Consider the following 23,891-nt stretch of genomic DNA (forward strand, 5'->3'; position numbering starts at 1 on the left):
CTGACACAACAATGGGGATATCAAAGATGAGAAGGATTAGAAAAAGCATGAGAAAGGCCTTTATGAGTTTGTGGATGATTTGCAGAAAAGGCCTGAGAGTTAAAGAGAGCATTAGGATACCCTCCTACACATTTTGAGCACCTTGAAGGTACCAGGATGAAACTCTACTTCACCTGCTCTTCTGTCTGCTTCTTGTCCTCTGCCTGACTCAGGAGGAAACCTTCAACCAGGGCCACTGCCTGGGAACTGGTCTCTGCTCCACATTCCCTCACCCAGCTCTCCATCTCTGGGGAAAGGACAGCCAAGAATTGCTCCAGGATCACCAGGTCCAGGATCTCATTCTTCATATGTTGCTCTGGCTTCAGCCACTGATAACAGAGATAGTGGAGTCGGCTGCAAACCTCTCTGGGTCCCTTGGCCTCTTGGTAGCGGAAATGCCTGAAACGCTGGCGCTGTGCCTCTGAGCTGAGGGGTCCCTCCTTACCCAGTACCTTCTGAACTGTTCTTTCCCAGAATTCCCCAGGGCTTACATCTCTTCCTGCTTCAGTTGTGTCTTTCTCTTCCATCTTTGAGCTCTGTTCCAAGGAAGCCTCCAAGTGGATCCAAGAGACCCCTCAGTCTTCTGCCAAACTGGAGGTGCTACCAAGTCCTGAAAAGTCAAGACATTGTTTGGTTAGTGAATAACACTTTCAGGAGAGGAAGAGTTTCGCTCAGGAAATGTGGCTGAGTCTGGATAGCAATATTTTTAAGGATATAGATATTTCTAACTATCAATATGGTGGAAGTGCTATCAACAGCATCATATTCTCTTCTTCATTATTCACTTTTATGAATATTTTTGAAGTGTTAAGATGTATAATCTATTAAAACTATAGAAATAATTACAATAAAAACAACACAGCTGTAGTAGTACATATAAAATATATATAAATACAAACACACATACAGTAAGCCTGCAGCTTATGTGCATCCAACTTGTGCATATTCAGCTTCAAGTGTGGCTGAATAAATAAATAAATAAATAAATAAATAAATAAATAAATAATAGGTGCGGAAAATGACTTGGGCAATCCCACCCACCACTGAACCAATGGATTTTTTCTTTTCGTTTCAATTTTGGCTTTAGGCTTGATTCCTAGAACACAACTCCCCAAATAAGTTGTGGGCTTACTGTATATATAATGTATTACCTGCCCATCAGCCTAAGGTCCCTGGGTGGGTTACAGAATTAACACACAACATCAAAAACAGTTGAAAACAGTTTTCTATCATAAAAATTACGGTGGGTCCTAGCAGCATACACAAAACCGTCTCCCCTGTGCAAATTCAGGTTGACGTCAGATATCAGTTTACTTAGGATTATTGCAACAAGCATCCCTTTTCTTTTAAAGAAGTTACAATAGAATGGATCTCTAGAAAAAGCTGTTATTGCTTCTTCTGTTGAGTCCCATGGAGAAGACGGTCATTCAGAGGCCCCAGTGGTGGCAGTTGGGGTGCGGGGGAGGCCCATTGTGGGATCTGGTGGTGGGGTTCCCCTAAATCCAATGGGATGATCCATTCAGCTAAGTATTGCAGACCTGCTTTGCACACCCTCCTCTTCCCCAAACCCCACATATCAAACCCCCTGGTTTATATATGGGGGTCCTAAGTGGATCTGCTGCACAGATCCCTATGTGGGTAAAATGGGACTAGGGTCCCAATAGGTCCCCCTTCCCAACAGCTGGTGACCCTCTCCTTTTCCTGCCTGGCATTGGATTTTGGAAATCAGCCCCCAAGAGACATTTTTTACTCCCCCTCCTCACTTTCATCCCTTGTGCATCCTCCCCCCCCAAATTTGGGGAGGGGCTCTCACCAGATCCTACGGAGGTAGCACTTTTGTGGGTGGGTGGGGGGTAGCAGAGAGATCAGTGACCAGTTTTACTCCAAGGGACATGAAAGAGGTGGGGTGGGGGCTTTGGCTCCGCCCCTTCCGAATTTAACCCTTAGAATGCCTAACTCCGCACACTCCGATAAAGGGTTATTTTTGGTGGGGGGGGGAGGTGGCAAGAAAATCAAAAGAAGGAAGAAAAGCAGGCCCTTCCTCAACAGCTGCCTCCCATTTTAATCAAAACAATGGGAGGAATGGTCTGGTATCCTGCCTACTTCTTGGCATCCCTCTTCCACGAAGCAGGGGCACCCCATCACCTCCTGCCCGGCCAGATCTGCACCCAGCGATGTGCCGACCGGCGCCAGGAGGAGAGATGTGCCTGACATGGCACTACCTTGGGCGGGCAGCATGCGAGACGGACTCCCTCGCAAGGAAAGAGCTTGGGTGGCCATCTGTCAAGAGATCCTTTAGCTGCGATGCCTGCATTTCGGGGGGGGGGGTGCGTGTGTGGACTAGATGACCCTTGGGGGTCCCTTCCAAACCCTATAACTCAGAATCACAGGCAATGAATCATCTGGTCCCCAACCCCCTGGCAACGCAAGTCCTTGGGGGCGTTTATGAGGCGAGAACCAAACGTGCGGAAGCCGTCGCCTCCCGCCTCCGCCGCCGGTTCCCCACGAGAAGCGGGCCGCCCGTTGAATTCTGCAGGCGGCTCCCCCTCCCTGCCCGGAGAAAACCCTGCGAGGAGACCCGGAAGTGATCAGCAGCAGGCGCGAGTCGAGAAATAGCGGAGGCCATAGAGCGTCCAAGCGGCGGTTGGCCGTTGGGTGCCCCCTAGCAACACCTCACTTGCCCTTAGCAACGCCGCGCGGCCGTTGGGCGCCTCTAGCAACGCCGTCCCTAGCAACGCCTCACGAGCCCGTAGCAACGCCGCCCGGCCGCTTTTTCCTTCGCTGGCTTTCTCCATGCCGGCGCTTCTCCTCAACCGCTGCCTTTGCCTCCTTCGTCCTCACGGCGCGGCGCTGCCTCGCATTCCCCGCGACCGCTCTCCGGCTGTTTCGAGGCCCCTTGCGGGTGTCTCCCTTTCCCCCGCCCCGCCATTACGTTTATATACCACCTTTTCTTCCGAGGAGTTCAAGGTGGTCACGTGGTTCTCCACGTCCCCAGTTCGCCCTCCCAACAACCCTGTGAGGTAGGCTGGGCTGAGAGACGTTGGCTGCCCAAGGTAGCTTCATGGGGATACGAACCTCCTCTCCCGGGTCCAGGGGTGCCAACTTGAATAATTGGGGGGGGCGACAGGTAAGCCCCACCCTGCATAATCGACCACATAAGATTGTTTTGCAAAATAATTTCATTTGAACAGAAAACAAAAGTTGCTTAGCAAAAAGGGAAGAAGAAATAACTTATAGCAGTATCTTACTTAAATAATACACTAGGGTCTTAACAGCCAAGAACAAATTATTTAATCGTTCATTTAAATGATTTTTTTAAAAAAAAAAGATTTACGGGTACCCCACATTTGATCCTGTGAATATTCCCCTGCCCTGCCTTGAAAGCCACACTTTGATTGGAGTCAGTGCACCTGAACTCCCATTTTCCTCTTCCTCATCCCTGTTCGGGGAGCTTAATATAATCTTAAGAGTTGGAAGGGACCCCCAGGGTCATCTAGTCTAACCCCCTGCAATGCTGGAATCTCAGCTAAAGCATCCAGGACAGATGGCCATCCAACCTCTGCTTAAAAATCTCCAAGGAAGGAAAGTTATTCCTGATGTTTAGTTGGAATCTCCTGTCTTGTAACTTGAAGTGGTTAGGAGACCCCTGGGGCAGGGAGATGCCAAGATTACAATGCCAGGGTGGGTAAATTAAATCTTGTGTGTGTGTGTGTGTGCAAAACATCATATTCTCCTCTCCTGCATCCTCTCCTTGCCTTTGCATGTTTTCTGTACTTGGAAACCAGAGAACATTCCTTTGCCCTTTCAATTTCCTCTTTACACATTTAATTTCCTGATTCCAAGCCCAGCCTCCTATATAAACACACACACACACACACACAAAATACCACCACCACCAATTCAAAATCAAGGACAGGTAAGCTGGAAATGGACTTTTTATTATTCATTTATTACTACATTTATAGCCCACCTTTCCTCAAATGAACTTGAAGTGGCTTCATAGTTCTCCTATTCCCAATTTTATATATTCACAACAACCCTGAAAAAAAGCTGACTGACATGAACCTTTCTCCTACCATCTGTGACTGGATTAAAGACTATCTGATAGATCAGACACAAACAGTGAGGATTGGACATGTAACATCGAATTCCTTAAAAATCAGCACTGGCACACCACAGAGATGTGTGCTAAGTCCCTACCTGTATTCATTGTATATGTACGATTGTAGATCATCTGATCAGTCTACTGCAATTATTAAGTTTGCAGATGACACCACCATAATGGGTTTAATAACAGGTGGAGACAAATCAGCGTATAGAGGGGAGGTAAAAAAAATATCTACATGGTGCCTAGGGAACAACTTGCACCTTAATATCAGCATGACAAAGGAGGTGGTGTTGGACTTTTGGAGGAAGAGAGAACTAGCCCCGCTGTACATTGGGGAGGGCTGTGTGGAGAGAGTCTCTTTCTTTAAATTCCTAGGAGTTTATCTCAGTGAAGATCTTACTTGGAAAATAAATACAATCCAGGTGGTTAAGAAAGCCCAACAGAGACTCCATCTCCTCAGAGTATTGCGGAAGAACGATGTCAATTAACATCTGATGATCTCCTTCTACCGGTCAACAATAGAAAGTATCCTTTCATACTGCATCACAGTGTGGTACGCTGGTTTGAGATCAACTGATAGGAAGTGCCTACAGAGGGTGGTGAATACAGCACAAGATATTATGGGCTGTCCCGTGAATCCGCTGGATGAAACAGCGGAAGAACGTTGCCTCAGGAGAGTGAGGAAAATTCTCAGGGATGATTCACACCCTGGCTGGCATTTTCTTGATCTCCTGCCCTCAGGCAGAAGATACAGAAGCATGATTAGTCGCACCAACAGGGTAAAGAACAGCTTCTATACGTGGGCTGTTAGGCTGCTGAATGAAAAGATAACAACAGGGCAACAGACTTTTGGGTTTGGTGGGTGTGTGTTAGTATACGAGGGGAATTAAGACTAAGCTGAGTGGGGGGTGCTCGTGTAATCTCACTGTATATAAGTTGTACAAGTGACAATAAAGTATTTCAATATAACCCTGTGAGGTAGAACTAGGCTGAGAGCCACTGGCCCAATGTTACCTAGCAACTCCATGGCTTCATGGGGATTTGAACTCTGGTCTCCCAGGGCTGCTTCAGTTTAAATGAGGGAGGGGTGTAGCTTAAGGTAGAAAAGGAGGGTACTCTACGCCCCCAAGAAATATTTAAATAGTTGTACCCTTATGTGCATCATTTCATGTATTTCCACTCCAAGCACTGGAATAGTTTATCCCATGTTAATTCAAAGAAATGAGAACTTTATTTACGTGGAAACTCTTTCCACACTGCAAACATTCATACCGCTTTCCCCTGTATGCATTCTTTGATGGGAAATTAGTGTTTTCTTCGCACTGAAGCTCTTCCCGCACTCCGTACATTTATATGGTTTTACTCCTGTGTGAACTCTCTCATGACAACGGAGGTTTGCGTTTGTATTGAAACTCTTTCCACACTTCAAACAGTGATACGGTTTCTCCCCAGTGTGAATTCTTCGATGAGGAATGAGGTCTCTGTTCAGGCGAAAGCACTTTCCACACTCCAAGCATTTATATGGTTTCTCCCCTGTGTGAATCGTTTGGTGAGACGTGAGGTGCCTTTTCCGTGTAAAGCTCACTCCACACACCAGGCACTGATAAGGTTTCTCCCCTGTGTGGATTCTTTGATGATAACTAAGATCAGTCTTCCGAATGAAGCTCTTTCCACACTCCAAGCACTGATAGGGTTTCTCTCCTGTGTGTAGTCTTTGATGATTACTGAGAGTTATATTCTGTCTAAAGCTCTTCCCGCACTCCAAGCACTGAAATGGTTTCTCTCCTGTGTGGATTGTCTGATGGGAAGTGAGGTTTATCTTTCGAATGAAGCTCCTTCCACATTCCAAGCACTGATACGGTTTCTCCCCTGTGTGAAGTCTTTGATGATAAGTGAGGTTTATCTTTCGAATGAAGCTCTTCCCACAGTCCAAACATTCATAGGGTTTTTCCCCTGTGTGAGTTTTTTGATGGTAGCTGAGAGTTATGTTCTGTTGGAAGCTCTTTCCACACTCCAAGCACTTATATGGCTTTTCCACAGTGTGGGTTCTTTGATGAGTAGTGAAAGCTTTCATATCACTGAAGCTCTTTCCACACTCCAAGCACTGGTGTGGTTCCTCCCCTGTGTGAATTCTTGGATGTGTCATAAGGCCTGTCTTCTCATTTAAGCGCTTTGTACCTCCAAAACATTTATATGGCTTCTCCCCAGTGTGGATCCTTTGAGGGGTAGTGAGGCTAAAACTCTGACAAAAGCTTTTTTCACATGCTGCAACAAAGATAGGAAACAGGTAAGAACCTGAGGTAAAAATGCTAATGTTTTAGTTGCTAATGTTTTAATCAATAAAAATTGTCCAGTATAAGAAACGTGCAAAGAAAAATCAAATCAAAAGTTGATAGATTGCTACACTTTGCTACACAGTTTTAAACTAGTACAGAAGTTATGGGTGTTGCAGTCCTGTAATGTCTGTAATGCTGAAGATTCTCCACTCCTGGACAAGTGAAACTTCGACCCTTACCAAGAAAGGTTGCCATCCCACAATTCTCCTCCATGACTTCTTTATGCAGATCTCTCTGATCAGGATCCAGAAGTGCCCACTCCTCCTTGGTGAAGTACACAGCCACCTCCTCAAAGGAAACGGGACTCTGAGAAAAAGGGAAATAGTTGAAAGATTACATTAGGATTTATTGATTCCCAAAATCCATGAGACTCTTCAAGGAAGAGGGGCTATTCTGCAGAAATGAAATCTCCTTTATAGATAATAGTTTGTGTTATCTATTACATTGGTTCCCAAACACTTTGCCCTGTGGATGTTGTATGATTTTTAATTGTACTTTTATTTCCTATATTGTATTTTATCATGTGACAATTTGAATTCCATGGAATGATTTAAATATTTGACTTCCTTGCAGGCAGTTCTGACAGAAGAACCAAGAAGCAGGGATTTCAGTTCAGGCCTAGGGAGGTGGGGACCGAGTAGCCTGCCTCCAGTGATCTGTCCTCCCTACCTGATCCAGTTCAATAGCAACTGCTTCCCCTTCACCACGAAGCAGAGATGGCAGATGAAGTCTTTCCAGCATCATTTCATCACCTGAGAGAAAAAAAGCTGGCGATAAGCCAGGAGCACTTGCTCCTCTCATAGGTTAATCAATGCATCCCTAAATACACATGGGTGTTAGAAATTCTTTTATCTGTTTTATACAGTGGTACCTCGGGTTTAGAACTTAATTCGTTCTGGAGGTCAGTTCTTAACCTGAAACTGTTCTTAACCTGAAGCACCACTTTAGCTAATGGGGCTTTCTGCTGCCACTGTGCCGCCACCATGCGATTTTTGTTCTCATCCTGAAGCAAAGTTCTTAACCCGAGGTACTATTTCTGGGTTAGCAGAGTCTGTAACCTGAAGCGTATGTAACTTGAAGCATCTGTAACCCGAGGTACCACTGTACTTCAGAGCTTTATATTCTGTTTTATATGTGTGTGAAAGGACATCTCTTCCCTTTGGGGCTCTGGGCTGCCAGTTTCTTCCCCCAAAAGATTAAAGGAGCCTGTGGATTTATTTAACACTTGACCAAGATAAACCCAATTGAGATACATCCCATCAGTCATTATTATTATATTTATTTATATCCTGTCTTATCCCCAGACCAGGACTTTAGGCCGCTTACATTAATTATAACCACACAGATGAAATACAAAAAGCTAAAACATAAAAAGAGAATAATTAAAATGTTGGTTAAACTCTAGGAGAATTAAAGCAATATAAAAACAAACCTTTTAAGATACAGATATTAAAAACAACACAGCACCAGTAAAATCCCTTTTCCATTAGTAAAAGCCCTTTCCTTAAAAAACAGTCAATTCTCAAAGGAAATATGGTCTTTCAGATAGCTTGGACCTAAGCGGTGTAGGGTTTTATAGCTCATAACCAGCACTTTGAATTGCACCAGGAATCAGACTGCTAGCCAATGTAGCTGTTCTAACAAGGGAGTTCTTACCCAGTAGCCCCTGTCCAGTGTCTGATGGAGCCCTCTCTGCCTCTGGGAAATCCAGACCAGCTTTGGCAAATAGACCTGTAACCTGAAACAACAATAAGAATTGGAGACATCAGCTGTGGAGAAGGATTGGAAAAGGAACAGCAGAGGCAGAAACCTGAAGGGTTATTAGAAGTCTTTCCTTGGATGCTTTCCAAAAAAGGTTTGGGCAATTAACAAAGAAATCTGGGATGCCTACTTAATGTCTTTTCTCCCTGTTGTAGAGATTGTAATATGCTGTGCTTGATGCTGTATGATTTTTTAAAATGTACTTTCAGTAGATTCATTCATTTCTTTCATAAAATTTATACACCACTTGATTGTAAAAAATCGTCAAAGCGGTTTATCTCAAATATTGCATTTTTTGTGTTCCACAGAATTCAATTTGTTATGCATTAAAATACAAGAAATAAAATAAGCAACCAAGAGGCAATTAAAAGTAAATATAAATATTTAACGTTGACCAACTGAATGAAATTCATGGACCGCTAGCAGCTCACAAACCACAGTTTGGGAGACCCCTGATCCAGATGACAACCTTACCTGCTGCTCTGCCTGCTTCTTGTCCTCTGCCTGACTCAGGAGGAAACCTTCGGCCAGGGCCACTGCCTGGGAACTGGTCTCTGCTCCACATTCCCTCACCCAGTTCTCCATCTCCTGGGGGAGGACAGCCAGGAACTGCTCCAGGATCACCAGGTCCAGCATCTGAGTCTTGGTACATCTCTCCGGCTTCAGCCACTGACGGCAAAGATGGTGAAGTCGGCTGCAAACCTCTCGGGGTCCCTCAGCCTCCTGGTAGTGGAAATGCCTGAACTTCTGGCATTGCACATTTGTGCTGAGGGTGTCCTCACCTGGAATCTTCCATCCTGTTCTTTCCCACGGTTCCCCAGGGCTCCTGGCCTGGGTGATAAACAGACCTTTTACTGCTTTAGGCCCAGCTGAGTCTGTCTCTTCCATCTTTGATATCTGTTCCCTCCAACAGGGTCCAAGAAGCTTCTCTTGCTTCTGCCAAAGACTGCTGTTACTGGAGTCACTGCCAAGTCCTAAAAATTCAAGACATTGTAGGGTGAGTGAATTATTACACTGTCAGGACATGAAGATTTTCCTTGAGGAAATGTGGATGAGTCCAGCCACCCATCAGAACGAAGGGCAGGTGAATGACAAGAGGACTCTAAGGTGAGCTTCTGGGGAGGTTCCTTCATGTGTGGGCCATGGATTAAAGCCTTCAACCTGGTTGAAGGTCAGAAGGGAGCTGGTTTGGTGTAGGGCTAAGACCTGGAAGAGACTAGGGTTCTAGTCACTACCCAACCAAGAAGCCCACTGGGTGACCTTTGGCCAGTCACTGCCTCTCAGCCCAACCTACCTCACAGGGTGGTTGTGAGTATAGGATGAGGAGAGGAAAAAGCATATATGCTACCTTGAGTTCCTTGGAGGAAAAGGTGGTATGTAAATGTTAACAAATAAATACATAAATAAGGTGCAGCATCCATCCAACAGCTCTGTTGTTCACAGCTTCTCCCTATCTCAGTTGTACATAGAAAAACAGAACAGTACACATCAGAAAGGTGAGTTGGGGGAGCTCTGTTGGGAAAGTTGGTTTAGGGTGGGTTACAGAAAATTGGTATTTCATTGACAAGTTAATATGTATTCAGCATTTGTGACTGAGTTAATTTCCCAGTATTTGCTCTCTTCCCAGGTACATAGAAAAAGGATTTACCAGCGCCAGCGGCAGTGGCATTGACAATGCCATTAATTTACAGATCAGGAGATAAACATGTAGATACAAATCAAGATACGCAGTAAATTGCGTCCCCACCTAGGGGACACAGTTTAGATACAGAGAAAAGTCGTTACAATTTCCAGGTGGCACGCTAAATGCATTTGTTATAGGGGAAAAAATGGATGCCCTTTATTCAGACTTGAAACTGAGATAAAGGCATTTTCTCAACGTTCTATTGCAGCTCAGGAACTTGACAACTCAGGGAAGGGTTTCTATCCTAGGGAGTGCGGGGAAGGAGTTGGGTTGTCGTGGGGATGTCATCAGGCATTTATTTACATGCCCTAGAGTAGGCGAAATGACAGCTGGGTGTCCAATAAAATTATTATATCATACTCAATGCGCAGCTGAGGATGAATTTCCCTAGGGCTCAGCTCAGTGTTGCACAAAATGGGGAGACACTCACCAGCCTACAGAAGGGGTCATCGCTGCAGCTCCTGGGAGAGTCGAAGCCCACTTTCGCCCCCACTCTGCAAGCAGGAAGCCCCACAAGGCGGAGCTGCATTGGCACTGGAGGATCCCGACTGCCCCCCCCTCTAGGAACCTAGCTCAGTTGCTTTTAACCCTGAAGAGGCCATGCAGCACAATCTCAAAGCAGGAGCCAAAGAGGAAACGCTCACAGATGGGCCTCACCCAGCCGGCTGAAGACTCAGCGACACTTCGAGTTCCTAAGCGAACATGGGGGGGGGGGGTGCAGTGGGTGGAAGCGGAAAGCAATGCAAAGACTGGAAAGAAATCAGAGGTGGAACACATTGCACATGTTTCTGCCCCATTCATGACAATAGTCGAATGTGAACCTGAAGTTGAGGGATGGTTTCCTAGAGGGGAAAAGAATATTGGGTGATGAGGACTGGGTCCCCCAGACAGGGGTCAGCAAACTTTTTCAGCAGGGGGCCAGTCCACTGTCCCTCAGACCTTGTGGGGGGCTGGACTATATTTTGGAGAAGAGGAAGAGGAAGAAGGAATTCCTATGCTCCACAAATAACCCAGAGATGCATTTTAAATAAAAGGACACATTCTACTCATGTAAAAACACGCTGGGCCGGATTTAGAAGGCGATTGGGCCAGATATGGCCCCTGGGCCTTAGTTTGCCCACCCAGGCTCCAGAGCAGCTTGCCAGCTGCTTCCTGCCCCCACCTTCACCTCCACCTTTGCTGCAAAGGCTGCATGGGGTATGGGAAGTGGCTGGATTCCTTCTTTTGCTATAAGGGCTACATCTGGAGTTTACCTCCCAGGCAGCGGTGGGCTCCCCTTTGCACTGTGGGCAAAGGGGTGAGTCAGAGGGACTGGAGGGGGGAAGGAGCCTGGGAAAGGTGGAGATGTGGGGAGATCAGACAGTTAAATTGGGAGAAAAATTGGGGAAGAGCTTTTGGGGAGGTGGAAGAGGGGGTGCCAACTTGAACAAAATATTGGGGGGGCTCATAAGCCCCACCCTACATAATCGATCACATGGTGTGGCATGGACATACCACGGCATTTCAACATGGGGGCAGCCCCCTCCAATATTTTACTGGGGGGCCTGAAGGAACCTGGCCTATGGGAGTTGGCTCCTATGTCCCCCATGCATCCCCCACCAGAACACAACTGGTGAACCCCAGTTCCAGATGGTCACCGCTGTGTCCTACATAAAGGGGAAAAAATAGTTAAGATTTAGTCGGAAATGTAGGTGAGCTCAATAGGCTAATAAACGACCTGAGAATTATTGTAAACAGTCAAAACATCAGCAGGTTTAGAATAAATTCAGTATAAAGTATGTGGAAATAGAATGTGAAAAGAGAAGATACAGATTGATTAGAATATGCAGTGGTAAAAGACAGTAAAGGATCAAGCCATGGAAAGGCGGAAGGGAGTAAATGTCTCAATTTTTAATTGTAATCTTGTTTAAAAAAAAAAAGATCTTCTGGTCTGAAAATTTAATCAATGAGAAATTGTGGAGATCAGTTTTCTCCTCCCCTTAATAGTCATCTATCCCATGAAACTGACTGGTGAGAGATTCAGGGCAGGTGTAAGGAAGTACTGATTGACAAGAGAGTATACCGTATTTTTCGTCCCATAGGACGCACCTAGTTTTTTTGGGGGGAAATAAAGGAAAAAAACCAGGTTGGGGAATCCAAACCAGGTCGGGGAACAGTGGGATGGCGGCGCTCCGCCTCCCCGCTGTCCCCCGAGCTTGTGGGGCTGGCGCTGGGGAGAAGCGCACTTCTCCCTAGCGCCAGCCTCCAAACCAGGTCGGGGAACAGCGGGATGGCGGCGCTGCACCTCCCCGCTGTCCCCCGAGCTTGTGGGGCTGCCGCGGGCTCCCCAGGCTTGCTGATAGCTTCCTGAAGCCTGGAGAGCGAGAGGGGTCGGTGCGCACCGACCCCTCTCTCCTCTCCAGGCTTCAGCGAAAGCCTGCATTCGCCCCATAGGACGCACCCAGATTTCCCCTTCATTTTTGGAGGGGGAAAAGTGCATCCTATAGGGCAAAAAATACGGTATATAGGGCTTTATTCACCTGCTGCACAGTCCCATCAATGGATAAAAACTACTCAGGGAAAACAAGAGTTTCCCTGTTGCAATTTTTTAGATAAATAATTACATAAAGATATGGACAGTTTCTAGTTGCTCACTTCCTGCCTGAAGCATTTCCTTTCCCTATTCATAGCAGTGGCTTGTATCTAATGTTAATCCTGCCCAAAGTACACCCACTGAACTTAATGAACACAACAACTTGGGTCCGTTAATTTCAGGGCCGTCCAACTTTTCATACCAAGGGGGCTGCAAGAATACTTTATCGCGGAACACATGGGCCACACAATGAATTAAATTTCCGTATCGTAAATTGTTCACAATATAGTTAATATTATTTAATATACACAATTAATGAAATATACAGTATATAATTAAATACACATATAGTATATTTAATATATTTAATTATTAAAACAAATTTAATACACAAACAGATGTAGGTGCTTTCGTTAACAATGCTTTAAGATTCCCCCCGCCCTTGAATGTTGCTGGGGGCCATGAAAAAAAGCTGGACCACCTTGGTCTACTCTAAGCAAGATTAACACTGGATATGACCAATTTGCAATCTATATTAATTCCCTGATGGGAAGAAGGGGGAAATTGGGATGGAAGGATTTTTATGGATTCACCCCATGTGATTTAATAAGTGAGCATCATGCTCCCAAGTGTTAATACAGTTTCCCCCTTTTAAATTCACTGATGGCAATGGATATTTGTGTTTCTTTGAAGCTCTTTCCAAACTCTAAGCACTGTAGGCTGCATAAGAGTCTATTGGGGCAATGTCCCACCAAGTGAAATTTCAAGAAAAAGCCCTGCTTAGGGAAGTTTTTGATGTGTGACATTTTAATGTATTTTTAATCTTTGTTGAAAGCCGCCCAGAGTGGCTGGGGAAACCCAGTCAGATGGGCATGGTACAAATAAATTATCATCATCATCATCATCATTTAACATCCCTTCCCACCCCTTCTCAAAACCTCACAATCTTCTGCCAGAATACATGTGCGAAGTCTTGAAGGTCCTATTATGTTCTTTTTGTTGCCCTGTTACAAAAAAAGAGTAGGATGGGCCACACTCCTGGCACTGATATGGATTCTTCCCGCTGTGAATACCTCAATGAAGATGGAAAATGGTACATTTAATAAAACTCTTTCCCCATTTACAAGCATTGATATCGTTTCTCCCCTGTATGGATTCTCTGATGGGAAGTGAGACTTTCCTTCCAGCTGAAGGTCTTCCCACATTCCAAGCACTGGTAGGGTTTCTCCCCGCTGTGAATTCTTTGATGGCGGCGGAAATGTGTGCTTCTGTGGAAGCTCTTTCCACACTCCAAGCACTGATAGGGTTTTTCCCCTGTATGAATCCTTTGATGGGAAGTGAGACTGTCCTTCCAGCTATAGCTCTTCCCACATTCCAGACACTGATATGGTCTCTCCCCAGTATGAATCCTTTGATGGGAAGTGAGACTTCTCTTGGTGGTGAAGCCAATCCCACATTCCAAACACTGATAGGGTTTGTTCCCACTGTGAATTCTTTGATGGGCATGGAGGTTGGAGCTCTGACTGAAGCTCTTTCCACATTCTAAGCATTCGTACGGTCTCTCCCCTGTATGAATTCTTTGATGACGACAGAAATCTGTGCTTCTGTTAAAGCTCTTTCCACAATCCAAGCACTGATACCGCTTCTCTTCGGTATGAATTCTTTGATGGGAAGTGAGATTTTTCTTCCAGCTGAAGTTCTTCCCACATTCCAAGCACTGATAAAGTTTCTCCTTGTTGTCAGTTTCTTGATGGGAACTTTGATAGATGCTCTCTCCACACTCCAGATATTCATATGGCTTCTCTACTGTGTGGAGTTTATCATGGTCTCCCTGATTCTTGGTTTCCAATTTGTCACCTTCTGCAATGACAACAAAAACTAATGAGCGAGCCTTAGGAGGAAACGGAACCCCAAAATACGGCACAATGCCCAATAATGGTTGTGATGAAGGGAGAAATTAAGGGACTTTGATGAGAGGCAGATCTTACTACAAACAATTAACTTCCTTTGTTTGCCAGCATTAACTGAGAGCTGGCCTGTGTAAAACTGGGTTCGGCTTAGTGTCGAAAATCATTGGGTCATCTTTGACCAATCACTCTCCCTTTCAGTCTAGCCTACTTCACAAGGTTGATGTGCAGGTAAATGATACAACCATGTCCATTCTCTTCAGAACTGTGAGAAGTAATAGAAAATATGAAAATACGATAGAATGTAAATGTTAGGCTTAGAAGTTCCATGGACAATCCCTGACTTCTCTAGCTAAAGCAATGGCGGTGAACCTCTGGCACATGGGTCTGATGAGGGCCTGTGAGGTTGTTTTCTGCTGGACCTGCAACTTCTGGTGTGGGAAGGTAAAACGTTGCTGTAAATGAAGAACGAGGAGCTTAAAATACACTCCTGATTGCTCCTTGCTGGTGGGGCTCCCTCTCAGTAACCACCAGCTGATCGTCTCTGTCAGGATGCCCCACTGGGATCAGCAGCATTAGGTAATCCTTCATCCTGAACTGCCTAGGTCACCTGATAAGGCTCCTGGAGCTGATCAGCTGATGAGCCTGAGATTTATCACTTTGAAGTTCATCTGCAATTGCCCATGAAAGGCAGTTAAGCCAAATAGCAAATTATACAAATTATACCTACGGGACCTCCTGGTATGCCCCGTGGAGGACCTTAAGGTCCACAAATGACAACATTTTGGAGGTCCCAAGTCACAAAGTGGTTAGACTGGTCTCAACTAGGGCTAGGGCCTTTTCAGTACTGGCCCCAACTTGGTGGAAAGCTCTGTCACAAGAGACTAGGGCCCTGCAGGACTTGACATCTTTCCGCAGGGCCTGCAAGACAGAGCTGTTCCGCCTGGCCTTTGATTTGGACTCAGTCTGACCCTTATGTTTCCCTCCCCTTTATGGTTTTGACTTTTAAAATGAGGCTGCATTTTAAATTGCATTTTAACCTGTATTTTAAATTGTTCTTTTTCTTTTTCCCTATTATGTTTTTACTGAAATTTTATTGGTGTTAGCCACCCTGAGCCTGGCTCTGGCCAGGGAGGGCGGGGTATAAATAAACATTATTATTATTATTATTATTATTATTATTATTATTAGGGGTGGGTAGGACTCTGGGTAGGGAGGACTCTTGAAGAGATATTTCTACGAAGGCAAAAGCGGCATATAGCTATGGGAATCTGAGATGAGTAAAAGCCCACCTCTTTTCTGAAATGGATTGCTGTTTGGGCCAATCATGAAGTCCATCTCTGAAGTCAGTGGTTTCCTTTGGCCAACCAGAAAATTAACGAGTGGCTACTTCTACCCTGAACAACCTTGAAACTCACATTTCAAAGGCCTGGGAAGTTCAGACCAGTCTGATAATTCTTTAGAAGGGCATAACTGTTGTACGAGTCCTGAGACAACACAGTAGATACTTGTCCAAATGCTGTACGTGGTGCCACTGAGCTCCATCAGATCATTCATCATAAAACAGACATACTGAATTTCACAGCAGATATTATCATCCAACAGGGAACCATACCAAGAGACGCCACGATCACACAGTTCTCCTCCATGACACTGTTATGCAGCGTTCTCTGGTCAGGATTCAGCAGGGCCCACTCCTCATCCGTGAAGTATACAGCCACATCCTCAAAGAACACTGTACCCTGAAATTAAAAGAAATTATATCCTCCTGATAGACAGAATAAAAGCCTTCTACTACTATTTCCTGTCCAATATATTCTATCTATTAAGTGTTGTGCTGTCTTAATTGGGTTCTTTTATTTTAAGTGGGCATTTATATTTTAGTATCTGTGTATCTGGTGACAGCAGTCACAAAATTAAAAGACACCTGCTTCTTGGGAGAAAAGCAATGACAAACCTGGACAGCACCTTAAAAAGCAGAGACATCACCTTGCAAACAAAGGTCCGTATAGTAAAAGCTCTGGTTTTCCCAGTAGAGATGTATGGAAGTGAGAGCTGGACCATAAAGAAGGCTGATCGCCGAAGAATGGATGCCTTTGAATTATGGTGCTGGAGGAGACTCTTGAGAGTCCCATGGACTGCAAGAAGAACAAACCTATTCATTCTAAAGGAAATCAGCCCTGAGTGCTCACTGGAAGGACAGATCCTGAAGCTGAGGCTCCAATACTTTGGCCACCTCATGAGAAGAGAAGACTCCCTGGAAAAGACCCTGATATTGGGAAAGATGGAGGGCACAAGGAGAAGGGGACGACAGAGGACGAGATGGTTGGACAGTGTTCTTGAAGCTACGAACATGAGTTTGACCAAACCGCGGGAGGCAGTGGAAGACAGGAGTGCCTGGCGTGCTCTGGTCCAGGGGGTCACGAAGAGTCGGACACGACTAAACAACAAAATCTGTGTAACTGGTTTTCACGGTGCTGCTAAGTCTTGCTGGCACCTGTCTGTCTCGAGAGACAATGGAGTGCTCCTCCCGGGGTGAAGTCAAACCGCCGCATTAGCAGCACCAAAGTGACCTCCCTGGGGCGCAAGCCTGAGCAGTGTGTCTGGAGGTCCTGGGCTGCACACATGACAAGACCCCACTCTCGGCCTCACTGATGTGGTCCAAAGGAAAGCAGAGCAAGACGTTTGGCACCAGCTTGGTTGCAGCAGTTGCCGGAAGGAGGCGTGGAACTGCCGCCCAACCATCTTAGGGACTCCAATCCCCTGTTCTCACAGTGGCCAATGGGAAGTCTGCAAGCAAGGCCTAGGACACAACAGCACTCTGCCTGCCTGTGATTTCCTGCAACTGGTATTTGGAGGCATAATGTCTATGACAGCGGAGGTAGAACAGAGTCTTTGTGGTTTGTAGCCACTGTTAGCTTTATCCTCCATGACCTTGCCTAATCCTCTGCTAAAGTCATCCAAGGAGTGGAATGTGAATGGACAAAGGGCGATGGCAATAAATTATCTCTACACTCCAGGTCCGGAAACAGAGTGCTGGAAGGGCTACACGCGTCATATGGATATTTACATGTTCGGGAAAACAACAAAGGTGCTGATTGCAAGGAAACAACAAAGGCTAGCCATGAAAATGGATTAAAATTAATAGAAGGATGAGAAGGTGATTAAAGAAGAATGAAGTAGCAACATCAGGAAGCTTTGGGCATATGTTTGTAACAGGAGCGGGAAACCTTTTTTCTTTTTTTTTAACGTATTAAATTTATTCAGTTTCATTTGATGCCCACAAGTCCTAGTGTAATGAGAGATGGAGAAACATTTGCCCACGCTGTGTAGAATTTTATACACTTCTGTTCTGATGAGTCAGTGCTTGACCTGACTTTTATTCTCCTTCATTGTGGAAAATATATTAAAAAAATTAAAAAAATGTCCAGTAGCACCTTAGAGACCAACTAAGTTTGTTCTCGGTGTAAGCTTTTGTGTGCATGCACGAAAGCTTATACCAAGAACAAACTTACTTGGCCTCTAAGGTGCTACTGGACAATTTTTTTATTTTTAAAAATATATTTTGACTGCGTCAGACCAACACGGCTAGTCCCTCTGTGGCCTCTAAAATAAGCGTGGGACCGTCTGGGGAGCAGAGACCAGGCTTCCTAGTTTCAAAGGATGCAACTGGCAGACATTAGATAATTGACTCCGGTGCAAAAAAATGTAAAATAAGGAAGAACCTAAAATTGATAGCTAACTGCTAGGCGACATGGCTCCTTATTCTCAGGATTTAAACATTCATTGAGTAGCTTTGAAAGCAAAGTGGAAGAGAGAGAGATTGCTAAAGGTTGAAGGAGGAGGCAGGAGCACCCAGACTGCCCCCAGTCTCCTGGCTGACCCTTCCCTTACCTGATCTTGTTCCACTGAAACTGCTACCCTTCCATTGCAATGAGGAGACACCTGAGGTGATCTTGCTGAAATCATTCCTTCACCTGCAAGATATAAAGGGGGATAGAAGCCAGGAGCACAAGCTTGTCTCCAAGATTCAGCAATGCATGCCTAACTACACATGGATCTTAAAGGTAAAGGTACCCCTGACCATTAGGTCCAGTCGCAGACTACTCTGGGGCTGCGCATTCATCTTGCTCTATAGGCCGAGGGAGCCGGTGTTTGTCTGTCCACAGACAGCTTCTGGGTCATGTGGCCAGCATAACTAAGCCGCTGCTGGCAATCCAGAGCAGCGCACAGAAATGCCGTTTACCTTCCCGCCGGAGCGGTACCTATTTATCCACTTGCACTTTGACGTGCTTCCGAACTGCTAGGTGGGCAGGAGCTGGGACCAAACAATGGGTCAGCAAGCCCCAGGCTCAGTGGTTTAGACCACAGCGCCACCCGCCACATAGATCTTTGAAGATACCTATTGAGTGTTTCTACTCATTTTATGTTATAGTGTGGAACACATCTCTCCCGCTTTGGATGCTTGGAAAAAAAGGTCGAAATGCTGGTCTCCATGTATAAATGATAAAATGTTGTAAATCAACACATTTCTCAGTGGTGGAAAAGGCTGGAAGACAACAATCTACTACTCCAAATGATTAAGGGGCCTTGGATTTATTTCAAAATCAATAGACCAGATTGAGATACAAATTAAGATCAATCCTCACCCAGTGGCCCCTGTCTGGTGTCCAATGGATTCCTCTCCACCTCTAGGACATTAGTGCCCTTTTTTGCAAATGGATCCTGTATCTGAAACAGGATGGAAGACATCAAATGGGGAGAAGGGTTAGAAAAGCCATGACAGAGGTAGGAACCGAAGAGTTGCTGAATGCCCCTTGGGATTATCTAGATGAAACTCTCACCTGCTGCTCCTTCTGTTTCTTGACCTCTGCTTGACTCAGGAGGAAACCTTCAACCAGGGCCACCGCCTGTGAACTGGTCTCCGCCCCACATTCCCTCACCCAGCTCTCCATCTCCAGTGGAAGGACAGTCAAGAATTGCTCCAGGATCACCAGGTCTAGGATCTGAGTCTTGGTGTGCTGCTCCGGCTTCAGCCACTGATGACAAAGGTGGTGGAGTTGACTCCAAACCTCTCGGGGCCCCTTGGCCTCCTGGTAGCAGAACTCCCTGAACTGCTGGCGCTGCACATCTGAGCTGAGGTTGTCCTCCTCACCCAGGATCTTCTGCACTGTCCTCTCCCAGAATCCCCTATTGCTCCCAGTCTTGGTGGCATCACGGCCTCTTCCTTTTTCGGGGCCTGCCGAGTTTTCCTCTTCCATCTATGCTCCAAGGAAGCCTCCAAGAGGTCTGAAGGAAGTCCTCGGTCTTCTGCCAATTTCAGTCTGCCCTAGTTAGAAGCGCTACAAAGACCTATAAAGGCAAGACGTTCTGTTATTAGATGCTACACTGTCAGGAGAGGAAAATTTGTTCTCTGAACCAGCCTGGAGGGTTCTCGCTAGCAACCAGGCCAGATTATAGTGATACAATGGCCCTCCTCGACTGAAAGTTACGAAGCAAAATGTGCCGGCCACCTTTTAAGCCAGCTTTCCTCAAACTACAGGCCACGGGACACTCCTGGGCCTCAGCACCTTTCCAGGTGGGCCTTGCAGCCTCAACGCTCCCCAGCCTCACCCTTAGAGATAAGCAAGGCTAGCTGCTTCTCTCTGCTTCTCAGTGGTGTTGCAAAGGCAAGGGAGTCGGCCTGGTTCCTCAACACCCTTCCTTTCTTTGCATTAAAGCAAAGAGTGAATTCAGAACTGTCATAACAAGTGAGTTGTTTTTGAACATCAGGCAAAAGTTAGGAATCACCCAGGGTCCCGAAGAGAGACTGTCCCCCAACACATCCTGATTTACTGCATCCTTTTTATCCTAGCAAGCTAAAGGCAGCCTTTTTGTAACATCTGAGATCAGAAAAAGGTTGTTTTCTGCAAATCCTGTCAATGTGTGTGACTGAAAGTGCCCTGTGATTCCGTCCTGGCAGCTGTGAGCAATGGGGCTCTGCAATGCCCCACCACCAATTGGCCAGAGAGTGCATTAAAGGGGATTATTTCCCTTTCATACAACAGGATGTGGGGCAGTCAGGAGAATTTTTCCCAGGGAGGAGCAAAGCATTGCTATGAATATTAAGTATTCAATCTATATCCCACTCTTCCTTCCAAAGGGGTAAAACACTGAAAGGTGGGGGGAGGCTATTTTCTCACCCAAAATATGTGTGTGTGTCTGTGTGTGTGTGTGTATCAGGTTCTACAAATACTAGAAACTTTGTCTCTCTTTTAAACTGGGAATCTGGATTATGTTTTGTGGAGAGGGGACGAATTTCCCCCTTACACACCCACTAAACAAATCTATTCGACCACGCTGGTTTGCTTTCATTCAGTGGTATCTGCTGCATTGGATTCCTTTGATTAAAAGACCACTTGTAGTTTTAAGGAATGCTTTCCGTTCAGTCTCATGTTTGGGGGTTGCATGTCTGAATGGGCACATGCATGTCAGTCAGGAGGCTTGATATCTCCACTTGCTTTTTTGGGGGGAGTGCATTATTATTCTAATCAAAACTGCAGTCAAATACGCACTTCCATCTAGGTCAGCTCAGCGTTGTACTTTAAACACTTCTCTCTGGTATGACTGACATCCTATGCTCTTTTAAAATCTGGGCTTTTTTGGGAGGGCGGATTATTGGATTGCTGTTGTTTTTGTTTTGATTATGCATTTTGTGGTTTTATATTTTGATTTTATTCTGTGAACCGCCCTGAGACCTGTGGATATAGGGCGGTATATGAATTCAATAATAATAATAATAATAATAATAATAATAATAATAATAATAATTCCAAAGCGGCCACTTGACCCTGCAGAGAGGGAATAGACCTGATCCCTGACTTGGGTGCTCTGGGGGGGGATCTCGTATGGACCAGCTGAGCAGGCACCCTCCCCGCTGCAGCCCTGGGAATCCCCTTTACCCAAATGCATCAAATTGGGGCGTGGGGGGGCGCGCGGAAATAAAGACTCACCAAACCTCAGAGGTGTCCACCGATGTAGCACTTGCGAGACACAAAGGCCACTTTCGGACCCCGAAGGTGGGAAGCCAGGAAGAGACACCGTGGGGAGGAATGTTTGTTCTGGTGTTCCCCCTCCCTCGCCCCCAAATCCCATTTCCCTTCCTCTCTAGGAAGCAAGTTCCGGCCCATTTTAACCCTTAGGAAGCCATGCAGCGAGAGGGGCTGCGCGAAGCTCGGTGGTGCAACTCTTGCAAAAGGCGTGCGGAAGCTCCAAGCTCAATCCGCGGCATTTCCACGTGGCAAGTGATGGAGAAGAGATCCAGGGAGAGAGAAAGATGGTCAGGCTGCAACGTCAGTTATTTTAATTTGGGTATAACTGTCAACTGATTCTTATTATTGTTGTTGTTGTTATTGGTTTTATTGATTTATTGGTTTGTTGCTTGGTGTTTCGTTGTGTTTTATATGTTGTAAGCCGCCCAGAGTGGCTGGGGAAACCCAGCCAGTTGGACGGGATATAAATTAAAAGTTGTTGTTGTGCGACTTTCAAAGCAGGAATCAGGCCCTGAACTCGAGGGTGTTTCGGTCTGGGGCTGCATACATGCCCAAGACACTGCAAAAGGATCCTGGGGAACTGTGGTTTGTGAAGGGTGCTGGGAACTGTAGCTCCGAGGGGTACACTACAGTTCACAGGATTTGCACACACGCTTTAAACGTATTGCGTGTGCGTTGCTCCAGAGCTTCAGATTTCTTGATCCAAAGGACTGGGCTGCCTGTAACTGATCAGCTTCAGTGGTGCCCTATGATCGTAGAATTGTGGAGTTGGAAGGGACCCCGGGGGTCATCTAGTCCAACCCCCTGCAATGCAGGAATGATCTTTACATTTGGCTGTTTACTTCCAATTTAGGGGCTCCCCATTGCAGCGCAGGAACCCTGGTCTGCCAGTCTCCTCTTTTAGAAGCAGCTAACACCAGTAACACTTCCTGCCAACCTAGCAGTTCGAAAGCACATCAAAGTGCAAGTAGATAAATAGGTACCGCTCCGGCAGGAAGGTAAACGGCGTTTCCGTGCGCTGCTCTGGTTTGCCAGAAGCGGCTTAGTCATGCTGGCCACAGGACCCGGAAGCTGGACGCCGGCTCCCTCGGCCAATAAAGCGAGATGAGCGCTCCAACCCCAGAGTCGGCCACGACTGGACCTAATGGTCAGGGGTCCTTTTATCTTAACACCAGTAAACGCTGCCACTCTCCCGGAAGCAATGCTTCATCACTTCAGGAACGTGTAAAAAAGATATCCATTCCCTCTCGGGCCAGAAGGGGGCAACAGCAGGAAGGTAATAATAATAATAATAATAATAATAATAATAATAATAATAATAATAATAATAATAGAAGAAGAAGAAGAAGAAACACACACATATACAGTGGGCAAACCAAGGTTTAATGTGCTGAGATAAGACAATAGGCACACAAACACAAACCACAGTTCCTCGTGTTTCTTCTGCAGGGGTTAAATGTGCTTTGGATGTATTTGGAGTGCACGGAGAGATGCAGAAGGAGCTGATCCTGCTGCTTGGCGATCTCTCTCCTCCTTGAAGTTTTCCCCATAACTTATCACCTTAAAAAACAACAACAATGTCCAGCATTGAACCCGGGGGCTTATTCCTGCAAAGAGCAGCCGCCCCGCCTCCTGCCCCTCTCAACTTTTTGGTTTTGTAAGGGTTAAAGCGAACCGAACTGGATTCCTAGAGCGGAAGGGAATAGGGCGGGAGATAAGGGGGGTTTGCAGAGTCCTCCAGGAGAGAAAGCCCCTCCCTCCAAAGCCCCTGCCTGCTTGGATTTTCCCGGGGGGAGGAACGTGGTCTTTGTCTCTCCCAGCGCCGCATTGAGGGGACCCGGTGAGTTATTCCCCCCTTATTTTGTGCATTTGGGCGATGGGGAGCCCCAGTGCTGCAGGAAGGAGAGGGGGCAAAGGGGACCTGATCCACCCAGGATGCCCCCCCAACCAAGGAGGGCAGCCTTTTTCTCTCCCTGTGTGCAAAGGCAGGAGTTGCGTTTTGAAATATTGCGGGGAGGGGAGGATTTAAAGTTGGTCTCGGTGCAAGTGTATCTCCAATTGAGCTTTGATTAGATTTAGTAGTCCCTCCCCATTAATCAGGCAGTGGCTTCATCAAGGCTCCTGGAGGCACCATTCAGACGTGCAGCTCCTGTGGGACAGAGAGGATGCTTTGAGGCCGAATACAAAGCACTGTTCAGAACTATTGGAGGGCTAATAATCAGAGGACTCAAATGCAGGAGAGAGCCTGAATGAAAGTAAATATACCTTTGCAATGTATATTGGAAACCCAGTCAGATGGGTGGGGTACAGATGATAAAATTATTGTTATTATTAATGGGATAGGAGAAGTAATGGATTCCCACAGATTCCCAGCTATATTTTTGTTGTTTTAAGGGCTGTAACAATAAGCCAGGGAAGAAATAATGTCCTCACCCCCCGCCCCCCGGGTTCAA

At 46.0% G+C, this 23,891-nt stretch overlaps 2 protein-coding genes across 2 annotated transcripts in view; both read right to left on the reverse strand.

The window, feature by feature from the left end:
- The window catches only part of LOC128408831 (zinc finger protein 850-like), a 31,479-nt gene extending 29,012 nt beyond the window's left edge, over positions 1-2,467 (reverse strand). The window contains exons 1-2 of the mRNA XM_053378853.1: positions 2,262-2,467; positions 174-649 (exon numbers count right to left, since the gene is read on the reverse strand). The gene's annotated coding sequence lies outside the window, so the exon portion shown is untranslated. The remainder of the gene's footprint in view (positions 1-173; positions 650-2,261) is intronic.
- Positions 2,468-5,355: 2,888 nt separating this feature from the next.
- Positions 5,356-21,581, reverse strand: LOC128408832 (zinc finger protein 585B-like). The gene is made up of 12 exons (XM_053378854.1): positions 21,400-21,581; positions 19,252-19,759; positions 19,057-19,138; positions 18,302-18,384; positions 16,023-16,149; positions 13,625-14,360; positions 10,359-10,422; positions 8,719-9,258; positions 8,089-8,221; positions 7,153-7,235; positions 6,663-6,789; positions 5,356-6,412 (listed from the first exon to the last, which is right to left on the reverse strand). The coding sequence occupies exons 2-12, from the start codon at positions 19,666-19,668 to the stop codon at positions 5,382-5,384; spliced, it is 3,423 nt and encodes a 1,140-aa protein (XP_053234829.1). The 5' UTR covers positions 19,669-19,759; positions 21,400-21,581; the 3' UTR covers positions 5,356-5,381.
- Positions 21,582-23,891: the final 2,310 nt, after the last annotated feature.

This window comes from Podarcis raffonei, chromosome 2, assembly GCF_027172205.1.
Source record: "Podarcis raffonei isolate rPodRaf1 chromosome 2, rPodRaf1.pri, whole genome shotgun sequence".
Classification (NCBI taxonomy): domain Eukaryota; kingdom Metazoa; phylum Chordata; class Lepidosauria; order Squamata; family Lacertidae; genus Podarcis; species Podarcis raffonei.

Coding starts and splice junctions, on each gene's coding strand:
- LOC128408832 (XM_053378854.1), bottom strand. CDS start 19,668: ATGGAAGAGGAAAACTCGGCAGGCCCCGAAAAAGGAAGAGGCCGTGAT. Junction 16,150..18,301: donor TTTCAGTGGAACAAGATCAG/GTAAGGGAAGGG, acceptor TTTTAATTTCAG/GGTACAGTGTTCTTTGAGGA. Junction 9,259..10,358: donor ATGACCCCTTCTGTAGGCTG/GTGAGTGTCTCC, acceptor ATGTCCTGACAG/TGTAATAATTCACTCACCCT.